Source organism: Apus apus, chromosome 8 (assembly GCF_020740795.1).
Source record: "Apus apus isolate bApuApu2 chromosome 8, bApuApu2.pri.cur, whole genome shotgun sequence".
Classification (NCBI taxonomy): domain Eukaryota; kingdom Metazoa; phylum Chordata; class Aves; order Apodiformes; family Apodidae; genus Apus; species Apus apus.
The window spans coordinates 9,421,867-9,440,572 of NC_067289.1; the positions used below are offsets into that span (position 1 = coordinate 9,421,867).

The 18,706-nt window shown below is 39.5% G+C and overlaps 1 protein-coding gene across 2 annotated transcripts in view; it reads left to right on the plus strand.

Moving 5' to 3' along the window:
- The first annotated feature begins 6,220 nt into the window (after positions 1–6,220).
- NYAP2 (neuronal tyrosine-phosphorylated phosphoinositide-3-kinase adaptor 2) overlaps positions 6,221–18,706 on the plus strand; it is a 133,603-nt gene continuing 121,117 nt past the window's right edge. Inside the window, exons 1-2 of one of the 2 annotated variants that reach the window (XM_051626876.1) lie at positions 6,221–6,301; positions 12,798–13,040. In XM_051626876.1, the coding sequence (XP_051482836.1) occupies positions 12,835–13,040 (206 nt within the window). In that variant the 5' untranslated portion in view covers positions 6,221–6,301; positions 12,798–12,834. Of the gene's footprint in view, positions 6,302–12,797; positions 13,041–18,706 lie in introns of those variants that run through there. The other variant, XM_051626875.1, reaches the window with a different exon arrangement.

Sequence of the window (18,706 nt, forward strand, 5' to 3'; positions counted from 1 at the left end):
TTCTCAGCTTGACCAGTTTCCCAATCTGCTTCATCACACAGCCAGGCAGCATTTGTGCCAGCACAAGGCCAGAGGAATAGCTGGGGGTGAAAGGAAAGCAGAGCTACATTCTAGATTGTTTTGTTTTGGTGTGTTTTGTTTTGTTTTTAATTTGCAGTGCTGGCTTACACAAATTTGAGATGCCTGGAGATTGTCAAGTGCTCTGGTAAAGCACTTTTAACTCGCATTCATGGTCACATTTGTATACTGTGTTCATATCCTTCTCTGCTTGCGTTAAAGGAATCAAGTGGTTGCATGTGCTTGTGAGAGTTGTTGTGGAGTTTCTAGGGCAGGGAGGATGGCCTGTCAGCTCCCCAACTGCCTGCAGGATTTTCTTTGCTTCTGAAGGCTTAGCAGGCCAAGTCTCAATGAAATGGCTTTGGCATGTGTGCTGCCTGGGCACTGGAGTCATTCAGATAGAAGCTTAAGCACACTAGTAGTGTCTGTAGTGTAAGGACTTCTCGCTTTAAAAGTCATTGACCACTTTGGCAGGGGTACCATTCTCACGCTGTGAAGTGCCCTCTGCATTGTTTAGTACAAGGAAGTGATTTGGTTGAAAAGAACACCCTCTTTGTTTTTTGTTTATTCTCCCTCATTCCCACCCAAAATTATTTCTGTTCTGGATCATTTCCATGACCTAGTTCCCTGCAAGGCCACACAAATGGGAATGAGCAGCAGGGTGGGGGTGTGAGAAGCAAGCTTAAACTGCCTGCCTTTATACTCCATAGGATAAAGGGTGCTTCTTTGGGGCTTGGAAATCAAAGCTACTGTAGCAGAACTAGAGCATCATGTGAGTGCAACCATACTGCCACAGCTGGGTTTATCCTGGAAAAATAAACCCACCTCCTGCCGTTGATGTGCTAACCAGTAAAAGCACAGTTTTTCTAGAAAGACTGCATCTATGTTGGAGGATTTTGCCAGCATCCACTATGCAATAAATACAGATGTCTGTATTTGGGATCTGACCATAGAAATGTATCTTTACCAGCTTTAATTGATTTTAGCTAGGAGCTAACTGGCTCCAGAAGAACTACTTATAGCTTAACATTTCTGTTGAAAATATACCATTTAGTAATTAATGGGTTTGGAAGGCTTCCAGAATCTTTCAATCTAATCCAGTTTACGAAAAAAAAAAAAAATCAGTTGACTTTTTTGAATGGTAAATGTAATGAAATATTTTAAAACAAATAATGGCTAAAAATAGCCCAGTTGCACCAGCTGTCATGTAGGATAAATCACTTGCATCAGGACATGATTTTTGTGATTTGTGGTCTATGCAAACAAACACAGGGTTCTGCTCCACATTCTTGTATTCAAGCAAAGTTCCTCATAGACTGCAATGGGAATTTTGCCTAAGCAATAACAGCAAAATTGGTCCCATGTGAAAAAAAAATGATCACTGGGGAAAATTAAAATATTTCTCTTAAAGGCATAGATGGCAGTTAAGCATTTAACTTAAACTGGCTTTTTACATGGGTGGAGACCTTTCCACTGTTGTACCTTTAGAAGAATCTGTCTCAGTACCCTGAAAAGATAAATGTGTGTGACAGTTGTAGACATTTGCTGAGAGGAATAGAGCCAGTGTGCTCCAGGGAACTGAAAGGGTGCTACAGAGGGATGTGAAACAGCTGAAGTGAATGCCAGGATAGAGATGGAGCAATGAGAGCTTCCTTTACTCTGCCTGTGTGTGGTTTTACTTGTTGTGGCAGCAGTGTGCATGTGAGGATGGAAGGAGAGGCAAAAGGAGCCAAATATGGGTGGGGGAAGGAGCAACTGCAGAACCTCCAGGGTTTTAAGATGCATTTTCGTCAAATTAACCCATTGTCATTTAGAAATATATTTACTAGCTCAGCTTTAAATCCAAATAAAAATCTAAGCAACTTTTTTCATGGATGCAGTTCAGTGCTAAAGGTGCTTCAGGGTGAGTGCTAAACCAAGATTTAGGATGCAGCATAGGTAAGATGAGAATTTGCCAGTGTGCATTTCCATAGCAGATTATTAGTATTTTCCCAGTGTGCAAATGCCAGCCACAGGTCAAGTGATATATCTCCCTGTCTTTATGTATATTTATGTTATATATGTGTGTGTGAGCCTGTACATACACATAAAGTCAGTTCATCTATATGCCACGTAATGAAGCCTTGCACAAGTTTTCAAGAATTTCAAAGTGAGTGCAAATAATCGACATGTGCCAGAATTCTGTTTGGTTGTAGCTACCAAGAAGGACTAGGAGGCAAGGAGATGGGGGGAGGGGATTGGCAGCTACTCTCAGGAATGAATAGTTCTCTACTGATAGCTGTCTGCAGACCAGAAAGCCATGTGTAGACTTGAGAACACAGATAGTAAATTAGAGAGGTGCATATATTTGTATTGATTAGCCTCTTTTTTTAACTAAGCTGTGAAAACCAGTCATTAAGCTTGTGATTAAACATGTTCAAAGATGATCACAGCACTGTTCTATAAGAAACTTTGGGGGGGGGGAACAAACACACACAAAAGAGATTACCCAGGTTTTGATCCAGCTCTTCTGCCATCCATGCAGGAAATCCCATGATGCTGTCTGGTTGTGGGGATGGATGAGGGACTTTTCTGTTCTTTAGCCAGGAATGGAACTGCCAGCCTTGCAGAGGTCATGATATTCCCCCAGTGCCCTTCCCACAGTGCTACTGGAAGGCAGAACAGACATTTCCTTCCACAGCTGATGGAGATATGGTCCCCAAAAACCTTGGTTCAAGAATGATAAGATGTGGAAGCTGCCAAAAGATGCAATAATAACATATGTAGTCTTTAAGATGATCTGGGTTAGTTCAACTTCTGGGACAAACCATGTGGTTAAGATAGCTTCACACTTGTGGATTAAAATGTGTAGTTCTTTAAATGACTTATGGAGTTGCAATGACTATATAGTGATATTTTTGTTTTAAAGTATCATGGAATGAAATCTGGACAATTTCTCTGATTTTGGTGGATGACTTGAGGCAGAGAAAGTCTTCAATTCTGGAGGAGTATTAGAAATAAGAGGCTATTATGTGACAGGAATCTCCAGTTGATGAAAATCAAAGAATTCCCCAATTACCACTCAGACACAGATGCTCTTAAGGTATCCTTCAAGGAAGGAGAAAATCAGAAGCAGAGCCACGGGCTAGCCTCTGGGCTAGGGAAAGAATTCTCTCCTTCCAGGACTGCCTCCAGTTCTACACTGTTGGTACTTTCTTTACAGATAATTTTCCCTGACAAGAAGAAAAACACTCCATATCTTCAGACCCTGTTTTTATGTCTTTTTAATCCTTCTTAAAGCAGCCTTTTGAAATGGCATCTTGGTGATGTTATGTGGAAGCTTCCCTGCCATTTCACCAGGTTGCAAGAAGTGTGCTGGGATATGTGCTATTACAGTGGGCAGTGGAGTGAGTTACTAGTGAATAGGAGAGGGAGTTTTAGGAAAAGGCTGTTTTTTTGCAGCTATGGTTCCAATGTCAGTGTTGGGCATTGCTGCATGAAAGAGGGAGGTCACTGTGTTTTGCAATGTGTCTGGGTGGCTATCTTGAGTGCTCTTGGATGTGGAGTAACATTAATGTTCTAGTCTGGGGGTAGTAAATCTGCAGGAGGTTCTCCTGTGCTCTGTAGTCAAGGCCTTGGTTGTGTCCTAGCCTTGCTTTTCATGTGAATATACATTTGAAGGTACTTTATCACCATAATTTGTTATTAGTTTTAGAAATAAATCCAACTGTTGGTGCACGGTGCACCTTGATTCTAATGTTGCAATAATATAGGTTAGAGGTGGACCTGCTGGAAAGCAGTTCTGAAGAGAAGGATCTGGGTGTCCAGGTAGACAGTAAATTATCCATGAGCCAACAATGTGCCCTTGTTGCCAAGAGGGACAATGGAATCCTGAGATGCCTAAGGAAGAGTGTGGCCAGTAGGCTGAGAGAGCACGTTCTCCCCTCTGCCCTGGTGAGGCCACATCTAGAATACGGTGTCCAGTTCTGAGCTCCCCAGGTCAAAAGAGACAGGGAACTACTAGAGAGAGTCCAGTGGAGGGTGACAATGATGACTGGGGGATTGGAACATCTCTCTTATGGGGAAGGGCTGAGAGAGCTGGGACACTTTATCCTGGAGATGAGAAGACTTGAGGGGAGACCTTATTAATGGCTACAAGTATCTAAAGGGTGGGTACAAGAAGGATGGAGCCAGACTCTTTTCAGTAGTTCTCAGTGATAGGACAAAGGGCAATGGGTGCAAGCTGGAAGACAGGAAATTCTATTTAAATATGAGGAAAAAGTTCTTGACTATGGAGGTGACAGAGCACTGGAACAGGCTGCCCAGGGAGGTTGTGGAGTCCCCTTCTTTGGAGATATTCAAAACCTGCCTGGATGCAGTCTTGAGTAATGTACTCTGGGCAGTCCTGCATTAGTGGGGTAGTTGGACTAGATCATGTCTAGAGATCACTTCCAACTCTGACAATTCTGTGTTTCTGTAACTCCGTGAAGATTTATGCAAGAGAAAACTATGTCTGTAACTAAAGAAAGGACAAATAATGATATTTCACAATGGGGTAATGCATTCTGTTCACATTCCCCCCTTTTACTGGCTTTTGTGCACAGAGTAAATGTTTTTGCTTTGTGTCCAGGCCTAAGGTTTGGGGGAGAGAAAGCAAAACTGCACATACTCTGCAAAGAGAGGCTGTAACACAAATCCGGTTCATGTTTTCTTCTGAACCGTTACACTGACAAATTCTGCATGAGCATAGGACTGTGTGGCTTCACCCTGGATGCTTTTCAAACAGAATGCTTCTTTCCAGAGTGCACATCTCATATCAATATAAGTAAAACAGCGTAAATGTCACACTCATTCTGTCTGAGTAGCATAGTTTTGTTCTCGTGCAATGGGAGCAGGTGGTGGGAGGTTGTTTTGATGAGGTTAAGAAGCTCCTCCCCTCCTTCCCCAAGCAGCAGTCTCATCTGCGTCAGCAGTAATTGTGCGCCTTGCACTGCTTTTCAGTGAGGGTGAGTGCAAAAGATATATCAATATGAGCTATCAAACTGAGGCTTAGATGTTCCTTTTAAGTGGTGGCTCATTTCCTTGAGCCATAACATGGGCTAAAGGTTAACTTACACGTTCTCGAGGAAGAACTTCTTTTTTTTCTTTTTTTGGGAAGGGAGACGGAGGGGGGAAGGGCGTTGTTTCATATCCTTTCCTACCTATAGACTACATGTGATGCACAGTGCCATTCACGCAGATTTTTTTTCTCACTGGATTATTTGCTAATCAGACTTCAGTGCAGTGGAGATAAGACTGTTGCCTGGCCGGGAGGCTCTGCCGAGCGCCCGCAGCCGAGACCGCAGCAGCAGCTGCCGGCGCGTCCCTCCCCGCGGCCGCCGCCCGGCCCGGCCGCCCATGGGCCCGGCGCGGGGGAGCTGTCCGAGGTGCTAGGATGCCGGCTGCGCGGGGGCCGGGCCAGCCGGGCTGCGGCGGGAGAGGAGCCCCACAGTCCTGCTGGCACCCGAAGGTAGGCTTGCTCTTTGTTTGAGAATCCCTGATTCATCGGCAGCAGCATCAACAGACTAAGGCAGCGGGAGAGAGCAAGCCTGCCTGTAGTCACGGGGGAGAGAGAGAGAGAGAGAGAGAGACGATGCCACAAGCTAGACTGCCTCAGACCTTCTGTATCTAAGTGGCAATGAGAGAGCGAGCGTCTTTCCTGCTGCAAGAAGCCATTTGGATAGGATGTTTTCTCTTCCTTATATTCCTTTCTTTTTGTCTCCACAGAACATATTCAAATGAGGCACCTTAGAAATCTCTGTGTTAGTGCATTTGAGGGTGCTGTAATCTTCTGTGTTTTAAAGTGGGTAAAAATCATCCCGTTTGTTCTCTGCTGGACCTCAAAGCAGGGTGTTGTTTATACCCTCCCATTATCTGTACCCTCTCTTCTCTGAAAGTGGATTTAAAGAAGCAAGCACCTGTCTTCTCTTGCCACTGCATTTTTAAAAATACCAAACTTTCCATACTGTTTTAATTGTATCTTAAGAAGACCCTTAATGTAACACGCTGACTTATAGTGATGTCGAATTCTACAATCTGGGCAATTTTGCCAACAAGATTTAATGCACTTTAACTGAAGAAAAAACTGAGCCTAACTACAAATCTGTTTCTTATGGTGCTGAAATATCCCTTCCGACTGCACTGAGATAACCACAGGAAAGGGCTTTTACAGGCTAAAGTCACCTTTGATTATTGCACTTAGCAGTCCCCGTGGACTTAAATTTTGGTACGTACATATTTTAAAACATTATATGAGCATGCTAGTAAAACATGATGCTGATTAGAATTAGAAGAATAATATTACAAAATGAATTATTGGATGGTCAGAATGCATGATGATGAAGTTGCATGTTAATGCAAAGTAAGTCTTAATCCATTGCTAAACTGAAAGCTGAAGTCTATTTGACTGCTTTTGTGTACTTCACATGTTGATTGTGCTTGTAGTAGAGGCATTTTGCAGCTGGATTTTTTGTTAGTAAAAAGCACTGTTAAATAATTAAAAAGAATCTTTGCCATTTTCTGTTGAATTAATTGAAAAAAAATTCTAACATCTATGTTACTTATGAGACCCATTGCACCATTAATATTTTACAGCATCTTAACGTGATGTTGGTGGTAGTGAAATCTCCATTTCATTTTCTTGAGGAGGAGGAAAAAAAACCTCGATCAGCAAGAAGCTCATTCTTCTGAGTTCAAATGCACTCCTCTATGCTTACAGAATGTGTATGTCTGTGTGTTGTGTGATTTTCTTTATTTTAATTTTATGTAAGTCTTCTGCATAATATTGAGATGGTAAAATGGTCATAATTACACTTAAGTGCTGGCCATTCTGAATCTCGATTTGTTATTGTCCAACATACATGTGGCTAGGAGGAAACATTACTTTCCTCAGGGGATAAAAGTGATATAAGTGTTGCTGTATTGCAAAGTAAACATTACATTCTGGAGTCATTGTTACCTTTTTTATTTTCCAAAGCCACTAGCAAGAGAATCAAAATTTAAGGGTAGAGGTGGTGTTGTTTTTTATTTATTTAATTTTTTTTTTCAGTTCTTAAAAGTACAGGAAATGTAACTTTCCCCTACAAAGGGTGAGATGTCTACAGAAATGGACTATTTCTTTAAAACCATGCAGTAGCATTCTCATTCTACTGTAGGAGCCACTTTTAACCTCTTTAAGTGAAGGGCTTAGCACTACTTAGCTTCAGTGGTTTCACCCAGGTGCTAGAGCTCATGCTGTGCAGTATAATGAGGACAGGATATATAACCTGTAATCCCAGTCAAAATATAAAGTATATTTTGTACCTCCAAGTGTAGTGATTCTTTTTCTTTAAATAACTGCATCAAAAGTTGTCAAATGATATATAGTAGGAAACTTGCAATAATTTACATTATAATTCAATGCATCACTGTGTGTGAAAACAGTAATGCCAGCTCACTGTTAAGAATAAGCAGGGCATGTGAATCTTAAAAAAACATGTCAGTGATTTGCCTCATTACAGTCAACTTTTTAGGTATTTCAAAGTTCACTTTGTATAAGGTACAATTATGTTAAGATACAGAGTTCTGCAAAGTCATCTCTAGTGTATTTTTTCCATCACTGACCTTTTCTTGGTAGCAGTGAAAGTATTCTTTGTACACCCAATACCATTAGGTCCTTGTTAGTGCTGCTATGGTCATCAGCTTGTGAAATTTGCACGTGGCTGGTCTGTCTACTTTGCTCTTACTGCATTGCAAGCAACTACAGTGTAAAAGCTCAAACTTGAGGGTTGAATGGCTGATTAGCATCCTTGATTTGTGCAGAATCGTTCTGATATACTGAATTTAGTGGTGGGAATTGACAGGTAATATGAAAGCAGGTGTATTGGGAGACAGTATTTGGAAGCAAGACAGGCAGGACTGGAGAGATGTGCAGATCTTGATGAATTAGGGCTTGAACTTTGGGCAACCTCACTCCTGTGTTTTCAGGCTCTGCACTCCTATGTTACAATAAAAAAAAACAAACCCACCACACAACAAACACAAAACCAAACCAAAACAAACAAAAAAACCCCCCTCTGGTTTGGAAGAAGGCAATCAGTGCCTTTGTCATTACTTCAAAAAGCTGCTTCAATTTAATGTCAGCATTGCCAATTTTCAATGCAGCACATCTGCAGCTTATGGCTGTCACGCATGCTGAAAGGCAACTGATATTTTAGAGATCCTCATGTGAATAGGAGGAAGAACTGCATGTCTGAATATTACCACATAGCACTGCTCTGATACTATGATAGTGGGTCAATTACTTCTCATATTCTGAATTGAATATTTTTGCATACCGAGCATATGAAAAGGAAGTGGTTTTGAATTTGACCAAGAATGCTGTATGTTTCACACCAGAGAAAATATTTAAATTAGAAGTAAGGTATGCAACAGTTTTGTGAAGCATATTGCATTATTCTCCCATAGAAACTGGGTCTGAATGAATACAAAGATCTTTAATTTACTTATGTAAATACTTCTAGGTAAACAGTAAGGGGACTGCTTGCCCTTGCCAGTAAAGCACATACACTGTCAAGGAAGAAAAAAAATCTTTCTTACTTTACTCCTCCCTTGCTGACAGCTGACTGCATAGGCCACAACAGTGCACACTGCTCTGCTTTTTTTGCCAGTGTCCCTCTGATTTGGGGATACCTAGAGGGAAGGTGTCAGTGAGCATGATTGTTGTTTTTTTTTTCTTGGTGAGATTTCACATTGTGCTAGTTTGACCTTTAAGAGACAAAGTGAACATGCTGCAGAACTCCTTTGTGTGCTTGCATTCAGATACCTTTCAAAAATGTTCATGTTCAGTGAACACTTGCAACAAAGTTCCTCCAATCAATTTCTATTAATGTCTCAGTATGTTGGCTTCAGTAGCTGAAATCCAGGGGTTTTTCTCCTCCCCACCATCTCCTTCGGTTCCTTCACAATAAGGAGGAGAAGAAAAAGGAGCATCAAAAGAATTTCCAAAATTGAGCAACTCCCAGTTACAATTTTCCAGGGCTGCTTGGTTTCAGAAAACAAAATGCACTGAAAACAATTTTATTGCAAATACCCTGCATGGTCCTTGCTGCCAGTTAACAAAATACCTGACCCCACTGTATGCATGTTAGGAGCACCAAAATGGTGGTTCCTTACCAACAGCTTATATTACTTATTTAACAACTTGCATTTGCACATTTTTTTAATCAAGTAGAAACAGAACTTTTGTTTGTACTTGTACATGCCCTGGCAGATGCTTAGGCATTGCTCACTGCCTGAGTTTACTAGACAGCAGTTGGTCAGTGCTGTCCACACGTTTTTCTAGGAGGGTGACAAGTGATGCTTGGGCTCCATGGGCCATGTGTGTTGGTTGCAGCCTGTTGCGTTTATAAAGCACATTTATTAAGGCATCACGGTGTCTCTGAAGTGGCATTAATACCTGTAGGTAAAACTAGTCCTAGTGTGCTGTTTACAGACATTAGTTAAGCTTTTTGCCCCAGCTGTTTTTTATTCCCAGCTGCATTTTTATTCCCTGTTTAAGCATAGCATGGACAACTGTCCAATATCAATAAACACAATGAGGCTGTAAAGTACCATGCATGGAGGAGATACATGGGTTTTGATCCAGCAAATCCTTGCTAGTTGTAGAGATGTTTTTCAGACGTAGTGCCATTATAGCTGAGTCAAGGTTTTGAAATAACTGGGAATCCCCCAATGGTACCTCCAGGAGTACCCCAAACTGGATTTGGTGTCACAAACATGCAAGCATCAACTGACAGGAGTAGTTCAGCAGCTACAGTTGCTCAGTACTGTTGCAGGATTGTACCTCCACTAGGGCAAAGAATGTATCTTGATCTGTTTATTAAATATTGTGTAAATTTTTGTCATTCTGCATAAGTTTAGCAACAGACAACATCAGTGATAAACCAGCATATAAATATCTAGTCAGTGCACACAGCAGAATAAAGGCTTTTTTATTTCAGTCTTTTTCCTGTTGGGATGACTTTATCTCTATTTATGAAAAAAAAAAAAAAATGAGATTCAGCATATCCTTAATTATCACCTTGTTTTTGACCTCCAAAAAGAAAGGGAAACAACAAGAAAAAAAAAAAAAGCAGTATTATTATCATAAGAGTATATGAAGCAGATCAAGTTCTATATGTCTCTGGGAAAAATGCATCAGAACTGCATTTATGAATAACCTGTTGAAAGTATCTTCAGTATAAAATTTATTAATATATTTCAGGAGGAAAAGCTGGTCTATGGAGAAACCAATGGCAAAACTGCCACCAAGATTGCTAGGGTGGGGTTTCTCTGTTTTACAGATTTGTCTGAATTTAATTAAACATATGCAGAAACCAAGCTTTACTAGAAGTCCAAAATGGAAAAAAATAGTGAAATAGCCATCTACTGGGGAAATGGTCCCAGTTTTAACCATTAAAAAGCAGCTACCATCTGAGAAGTTCAGAGACAGCAGGCTGTGCTGTTAGCATTGTTTTTAATGTGGTAGCCTTTGTGCTGTAGACAGAGATTCTCAAGAAGGGGCTATGGTATCTGAGCTTAATTTTCTTAATCAGAAAGGTTAGGAATTGATCTAAAACTACATCTACTGAAGTATCTTTAGCACTGACAGAATCTATTTAGCTCTTTGTCAGCTTCCCAGTTTGCTTCTTTGCAGATACTGTGTCACTGCTGGTGAATATATAGGATGGTTCAGTGCATATTCCAACCCAGTGGAGTTCTAACCGCTTCCAACGTGAAAGCTGTGTGAAATTGTGTGCATGCAGGTTAGGCTTCACTAAGACTTCTCTCACTGGTTTTACCCTGCAGGGATCAGTAGGAGATACCTATACCCGTGCCTTGAAATACTTTAAGATCAATTTAGTGACCCTGAACATCAGCTTTATGTTTATGTTCAGGCTTAGTTGGTAGAAAAGGTTGTCTTGGGAGGGGGAAGAGGTGATAGGGGCAGACCCTTTGCTGCTTCTGAATCTTCATGGTTTTAACAGTCAGATTACAATTGTACAGAAATAATTTTGATACAGAGAACAAGGGAAAAAATTGTTAATGTGCTTTTAAAGTATTAACTACCTGAAACCAGTTGCTTGATACTGTTACCACTTCAAGTGATCAAAATGAGGAAAAAAAAAAAAAAAAATGAAAGGGTGAGAAAGTATTACTCTTTTGATTTCCTGCAGATTGCTTACTCTGTGGATGGAAAAGCATTTTGTTCTCATGTCCAGGGCTGTGCCTGAAGGCCTAGACTGGATTGCTAGAATCTATAAGAGCTTTTAATTTATTGCTTTTTAATCATGCTAACCTAATCAGAAATCTGCTTGTCCAACAGTGTAATGATTAGAAATATGGCTTATATTAAGAAATAGAGGAAGGATTTTTGTTGCTGGTTACATAGGACTCTTACCCTAAAATCTAAGTGCAGACAGAATCCTTGTTTGCCTATTCAATAAGATCACTTCTAGTTGCAAGGCTGGTGTCATTCTGAGGCTGATTCTGAGAAGTTGCACCATCCTTCTTTGGGAAGGGAGGTACGCTCTAGTAGAGAAGAAGCAAACATGGCTTAGAGACCTGTGTTTAGCTGCCAGGTCTGCCAGTATGTCACTCAGTCACTCTGCATTAAGTTTTTGGTTTTATCACAAATAATCCCCTCACAGGGCTATGTGAAAATAATGCAACTCAAGTTCATAATCAGTACTTAAATAATATGGCACAATTCTGTTTTGTTCAAGTTATTTTTTTTTATTTATTTAGTAGGTTGTTACCCCAGCTGTATAGAATTTAGATAGCCAGCATGTTTCTTGAAATTGTACCTTGCCTTTAGTTACTTGTAGTATTTACTGATGTGCCTATACACCAGAGTTCTTGTGACTCCCAGGGTGTGTCTGCTGCTGAATGGAAATCCTCTGGGGTCATCTAAGAGCTTTAAGGCTGCCTGCCATGGAGCCAGGAGGGATCTAAGCATGTCTGTGTTCCATGCTGCTTAGCTTGAGGTGCTGTACACTCAAGTGTCTGTCTTACCTGTGGAAGAAATAGAGAAGCTTGGGGAGTCCAAGGGCTTTAGAGCTCCAAAGCTCCCAGCTCAGCTGGGATTTCTTGTCTGTTCCTGGACCTTCCAGATAACAGGCTGTTGGGCAACAGATGACCAGGGCTTATGAGCTCATATCTACGCTACTAAGAAATACAGGAAAATATTTTACAATATTTGCTTTTAGATTTTGAACCTGAATAAAAATTTGATTATTTTTTTTTCCCCAAAAAATCGAACAGTATTTTCTACCACAACTTTGGAATAGGAAGAATAGGAATTTTTCTGCTGATCTTCTCTGGTGCAGCTTTATCTAAATGCAAGAAGGACCAGTTGTCCAGAGATGGAAGCCTTTTCAGTCCAATTCAAACTGAGATTCAGGGAGGTCAATGTCATTGCAACTGAAGGTTATTAGGAAAAAGAAAGGGTGGGAGGAAACCTTTTTGGGATTTGAACAATACAAAACCGGATGCAACGCTTGAAAGAAGAGACCTTGGTTTTTATCCCCTCTTCTTGAGTAATGTTGTTCAATGTTCTGAATTGCATTATTTATTATCCTTTAGACTGGAAAAAGTCTCAATTCTTGTATGGAGCTGTTAATTACAATCGACATAATCTTGCTGTCATAAACCATAAGCTATTTTCTTACTGATTAAGGTATTATGTGTTTTTCAACCTGCAGGAAACGTTGCTTTCCTTTGTTCATTATCTCCTGCAAGATGATGAGTTCTAATCAGGAGGAGGTCACTTTGGGCGCTTTTCTCCAGTATATTGAAGATATGGGGATGAAGGCCTATGATGGCTTGGTTATTCAGAATGCATCAGACATTGCTCGAGAGAATGATCGCATGAGGAATGAAACAAACCTGGCTTACTTGAAAGAAAAGAGTGAAAAACGCCGAAAACAAGAGGAAGCAATAAAACGGTAAATATTTTGATAAAAAGTTGAGTGGTCTGGCAGAGTGAATGAACAGTGAAGAGTTCAGTCTCCCTGGCAGTATTTAAAAGAAAGATAGATATAGTGCTTAGTGATGTGATTTAAGGACTGAACAGGCAAATGAGGTTTTGGTAGGGGGATTTAGGTTATGGTTGGATTTGATGATCTTCAAGGTCCCTTGCAACCTGGATGATTCTATGATTCTATTATATGATAAATATATGTAGACCAGTTCATTTCTAAGCAGCTTGCTGGTAAGAGCAATACAGACTATTGGCTCATGACAGGCTGCTAATTGCATGTGTTTTACATTGTGTAGATGTGATGCTGAATGCTTCTGCCTCCCTCATTGGAAGAGAGTATTCCTGTCCCAGTGTATTCAGTTTGAGCATGTGTGGCATCTGCAGCAGGTTTGATTTGTAACAAAAAGCTTAGGTGTTTGGAATAGGAGATGTAGATCTAATGGGAAACAGGCTCTCATCCAGTGAGTGGTTTTATATGGACAGTGTGTACTCTGTGCAAAGATTTCTTTGTGTAGGATATTGGTGTGTGAGCTCTTGCAAGACAGGGATGGCCTCACAGGTCTGAACAGACTCTCCTTGAATTGATGATTTAAATCTGTTAAATTGTTAAAACTCTCCAATTGCTGTCTGAGGTTTTTTAAAAAAATAAGTCTGTCATTTATGATTTCCTCACCATTCTGCATGCTCTGAAGTGAGCAAAAATCTTGCAACAGTTTAAAGGAAAATGGATCAAGCCCCTGATGGGCAGAATCCTGTAATGGCTCTTCTTGAACAATTCCAGTGGTTTTAATTGACAGTTAATGAGAGGAGCACTTGCATGACCTGGCCTCTTGTGCCAGTGGATAGCAGTGAAATCTCTGGAGCCTCTTGGAGAGGAAAAGAAGGGTTAACAAGGCAAATATAAGTGTTTGCTGTACACCATTTGCATTTTAAAACATTGCATTATCTTGAAAAGAGGGACAAATTGTGTAACACAGGTAAATTATCCATCCAAATTCTACTCTATTATATGCATATGGATGGCTCAAGCACAAACTAATAGGAGGTCCTTTGAATTTTTTTCTCCCAGTGTGAATCTTCTGTATTTCAGTGTAAGTGATTAAATTTTATGTGATGCCTTGGGTACTGTACATCCAGGTATAACAGACATGCTGTGCTGTGAATGTTCCAGCAATGCCTCTCTAGTCTGGTAATTTTGATGGAATGTTTAAAGCAAAAGAGCATCACATACAGTTTGAGAGAGGAGGGAGAAGAAGCAATGTAAAGCAATATTGTGGTTGCTTTATGTTTCAGGAAGCAGAAATATTTGGATTGTCACTAATTTGGGGGGTGGGGCAGGTAAGACTAATGTGAAATTAAGGTGAATAATAAAATCCTATGCAATGTGTGTTTTAGTACCTTCTGGATTATTGTGTTGTCAGATCAACTTTTGGATTATGTTTAGGGAGATTCAAGCTATTGGGGGGAGTCAAAGGTATAGGTTACTTGAGCAGGAGCTCTATATACTGTGCACGACTTCATGAGATAAAGTGTTTTTCTTTGCAGCAGAATATTAGGAGGTTGTTTGTTTTGATTTATGCTCGATAAACATTTTGTTTCATTCTTGCCATCTTTGAGTGTTCATCTCTCTCTTTTGATTATTGAATAGCTAAACTGCAAAATTTCCAAGAGGAGAGGGTAGGGACACCCACCCCAAAATATTTCTTAATATGATGGAGAGGGAAGTTAAGTTCTAATTACAAGAAGTGGAGGAAAGATTTCCATCTGTCTCACTATGTGAGCACATACATAAGTGACAGTCAATAGAGTGCTGTTTTAAAGAAGTGAGATATAGACTACTTTCTCATCTTACCTATTTTGTTTTCCCCAACTGAGGAAAAGAAGAATAATTAAACAAAAATTATTATTTTTAAAAAATTTATTTATTGCAACTTCACTATTTGATTAATTTAGAATTGGCTGGAAAAATAAATTCCCAGTCCTTGTAGTGATTTCTTCATTTGATGATAAGCTGTGTTAAACTGTCACTGTATGCAGATGTAGTAATAATATAGTGTTCAACATTGACAGCTAATTAGACTGTGCTCTGGCTAAGCTGTTTACATGCACTTTAGTATGTGCCACCATAAAGGTCACTAAGTGCCAGAGCAGGTTTTGTTATGAATCAGGTTCTTGAGGCATGAGAAAAGAAGCTGTGGAACTACCTTCTTTATAGTTGTCTAGCCAACCTTCTCTACCTAATTTGAATGGTGGTAAAAATATTTTCTGCCTTGTGGTTGGTTTGTGTGGTTTTATTTATTGATCTTGGCAAAATGATTTGATGAAGAGCTCTGGATAAGTGCAGATGACTTACAGCTGTGCCGAACCATGAAATTCTGGCTCATGCTAAACTGAGATCACTGAGAACAGTGCTGTACTCCCCAGATAAAGAGTCAGAAGACACAAGGAAGATTACCAGCAATATAGTGAGTTTATCAGAGGAAGAGCATTTGTATGTACATGGATTGGAGCCCTCAGCATTTCTTGGATATAGTGCTCTTCTGTGGGAAACTGTGTTTGGGGTGGTTTCCTCCCTTTGCACTTGGCTTTTCTCTCAGTAACATTGAGGGAGCAAGTTATATTTATCAAAGGAAACAAAGTAGAAAAAAAATATCTTAGGAAATCTTGGAAAATGCTGTCTTCAATTATTTTCTTGTCTTTTTCCTTTGTAAAGTAGCAGAGAGCAAATGAGATCTCTGTGATCAATTCTTGATTAGGAAAACTAAAAGCAATGGCAGACCAAGGGAGGACATCTGATTTGACTAAAAGAGCCATGATGTCTGAAGTCACTTAAACTGATTGAAATTGAGTCTGGTCCCTTTAGTATCCTCCAGAGATTAATCCAAGACCATGTTGTGTGTTGAAACAAAGCAGACAGGAAAGGTAAAATAGGATTATTGATTTCTTCTTTGTTCTGTACTATTTTCTTTGCCTTATCTTGGTGGGTATTTATATTAACCCTAATTCCTGATAGTGTGGCCTAGATAGCAAGTGGTGCACATGTGCAGTGATAACAGTCCTGCCAGTCTGGAGACTGCCAACAGCTGAAAACAATCTCCTTAGCAACAAGGGAGTTATCCCTTGTGATTAACTGCAGGTAGATTTTGAGTGTGAAAGGGGGTTCCAGCAAGCACTCTCCTTTTGCTTGTGGGAATTAAAATAAAGCAATTGTAAGTCTTTGACATCTTCTGAAAATTACCTAATTGCCAATTATTGAATTTTTGAGAAGCTCTTCTATTTTAGTGTTCATATTATTTCTTTTAGAAGAAGGCTCATCATGTATATTAGCAACATAATAATGAGTAATTTATTACATAATAAACCGGTGGTATTCACACACAACACTATTTGGAAGCAGCTGTTATTTATCTAAATAATCTCATAACCATGCTGAATGACTTAAAAGTTCATTGAAATGCATTAGCCTGAGCAGTTTGGAAACAAGATCTGAAAAATGACCTAAAACAAAAAGCTGTTTGATTGCAGGTTTTGCCTTCCTAAGGATATATTGTGTTGTGTCTCTTCAGCAGCACTGGTGTGTACCTTCAGTGTGATTGCAACATCATGGTGAGTGATTCTGATAGGTTAATTGTGGGGAAAAAAGTATAGATCTATGGTAGATCACAAGGGATAAAACAGATTGTATTGGATTAAAAAAAAAAAGCAACTAGTCTCTTTGTCTGATCTTGCTGGGCTGAGTCAGCTGATCCGAATTTCTGACCTAATTTTAGTATGGTACTTAGTGATCATGAAGAGAAAATAAGGTTAATGTGCTTATCAGTAGCAGAGTAAGCCACAATAAATATGCTAGTATATATCTATATATTTGGCCTAATTTTTAGACCTTTTTTTGTCCCTTCTTTCATTTGTCTGGTCTCACTACTTGATCATTCACTACTTGTCTGTTCAGTTGGTTGTGTCCAGACAAAGAGAACATGCTGGCATATTGCCCACAGAGCTTATACATTGCAAATAAAGTTATAAAGCAGTATCATTTTCACTGGCAATAAAGTCGCACTACTGTGAGATGTACATTGCCATGATACAGTATCTGCCGTAGGCAGCTTTTCTGAGAACAGACGGTAGGTTTGCCTTAGCTGTTAAGGGTGCCAGGGAAAAGGTGAGTATTTGGAATTTACATAGGGCATCTGTTAGAATGAACAGTTGCTTTCTGACTCATCTGTAAATGACTTATATTTAGATACTTTATCTCTGTTATAGTTAGTGTTGTGTGGATATTTGACCAGTGTTTTTTTTATATGGTATAAATATAACATCTTGGTAGGAAATAACCTTCCTCCTCCTCTGAAGGCTGAGACATGTTTCATTAATCATAGGGAATGGCTCAGTTTGTACATTTTCACAGGAGATGTATGCTTTAAAAGTTTGGGCTTCTAGTTTTAAGGTGTCATTTAATTTACTGTTTCTATCAGGAATGTTGTAAATTTTATTTGTAACACTATGAAGAGATGAGTGCTATGGTGTAAAGCTGATGGTGTTAGTGGGAATTAACTTCTACCTGCTAAATCCTGAACTTAGCCATCAAATAATTTATTTCTACTTTCAGTAGTTTCCCTTACTTGTAGCTCATTCCCAGCACCTAAACTGCTCTGTGGAAAGCCTTGTTTCTGCTTGTGGAGGGAAGTGCCCAGACAGATACTGTTAAGAGGAGGAGCTTTTAGGAGAGCTATTCTGTACTAAAGCTAGCAGAAATGGGCCAGCCAGCCAGTGACAGAGTTAAGCTCTTGTAATAAAGAAGGAATTGTGATGAACAGCTGTCCTCCTAACCTCTTCTTCCTTTGGCAAATCGAATATTGAAGACTAACCCACTGGCAAAAGTAAGATCATCTTTTTCTTTTCTCTATTTTTTTAAGGTTATGGAAAATATGGAGGTATTATCTGTCTGTAGTTTTCTGTCCTTAGGTTCCTTCATAAACAAGACATATGTTATGTGTCCTTCAGCTAAAAGTTAAGTGTTATCAAGTGTGAGTGACAGCAAGCACAAAAATATTTCTATGCAGGGGATTATTCACTGCCAGAAGCTCTGTTCAGTTGAGGAAATTAGTGTAATCTGAGAGTATATGGACATGCTGAGGTGTTTCTACTAAAAGTTTTCTACCACAATAAAAAATAACATAATTAATTACTTTATTAACTTATTGTTTATAGTATTGTTTAGAAATGAGAAAAATAAATTTGGTATAAGAATGTTTAAAGTACTGTTTCTTCTTTTTCTGATAATTTGTCTGTAGTTGAAATTGTGTAATTAACTACACATTTCTAAATTTGTAAGAATACTTGTGCTCACTAGATTACAGTACACTTACAGTCAGACCTCAAGAAAAATGTGAAGTGCAATAAATATTTTTGGATCATGGCGAAGGGTGCTCACTTGAAATACCTGAAAGCATAATTTTGAGGTCTTACAAACTGTAAGCTTGTGAACTGTTGTTACTGGCCAGGTGTGGGGGTTTTGTGGAGTTGGTTTCTGGTTTTGTTTGGTTTTAATTCCAATCTAAGTTCACCTAGTGAATGTGATTTTCGGGTGTGAGGTCAGTGGCATGGGCTGCTTTGATTAAAGAGTTTGTGTTA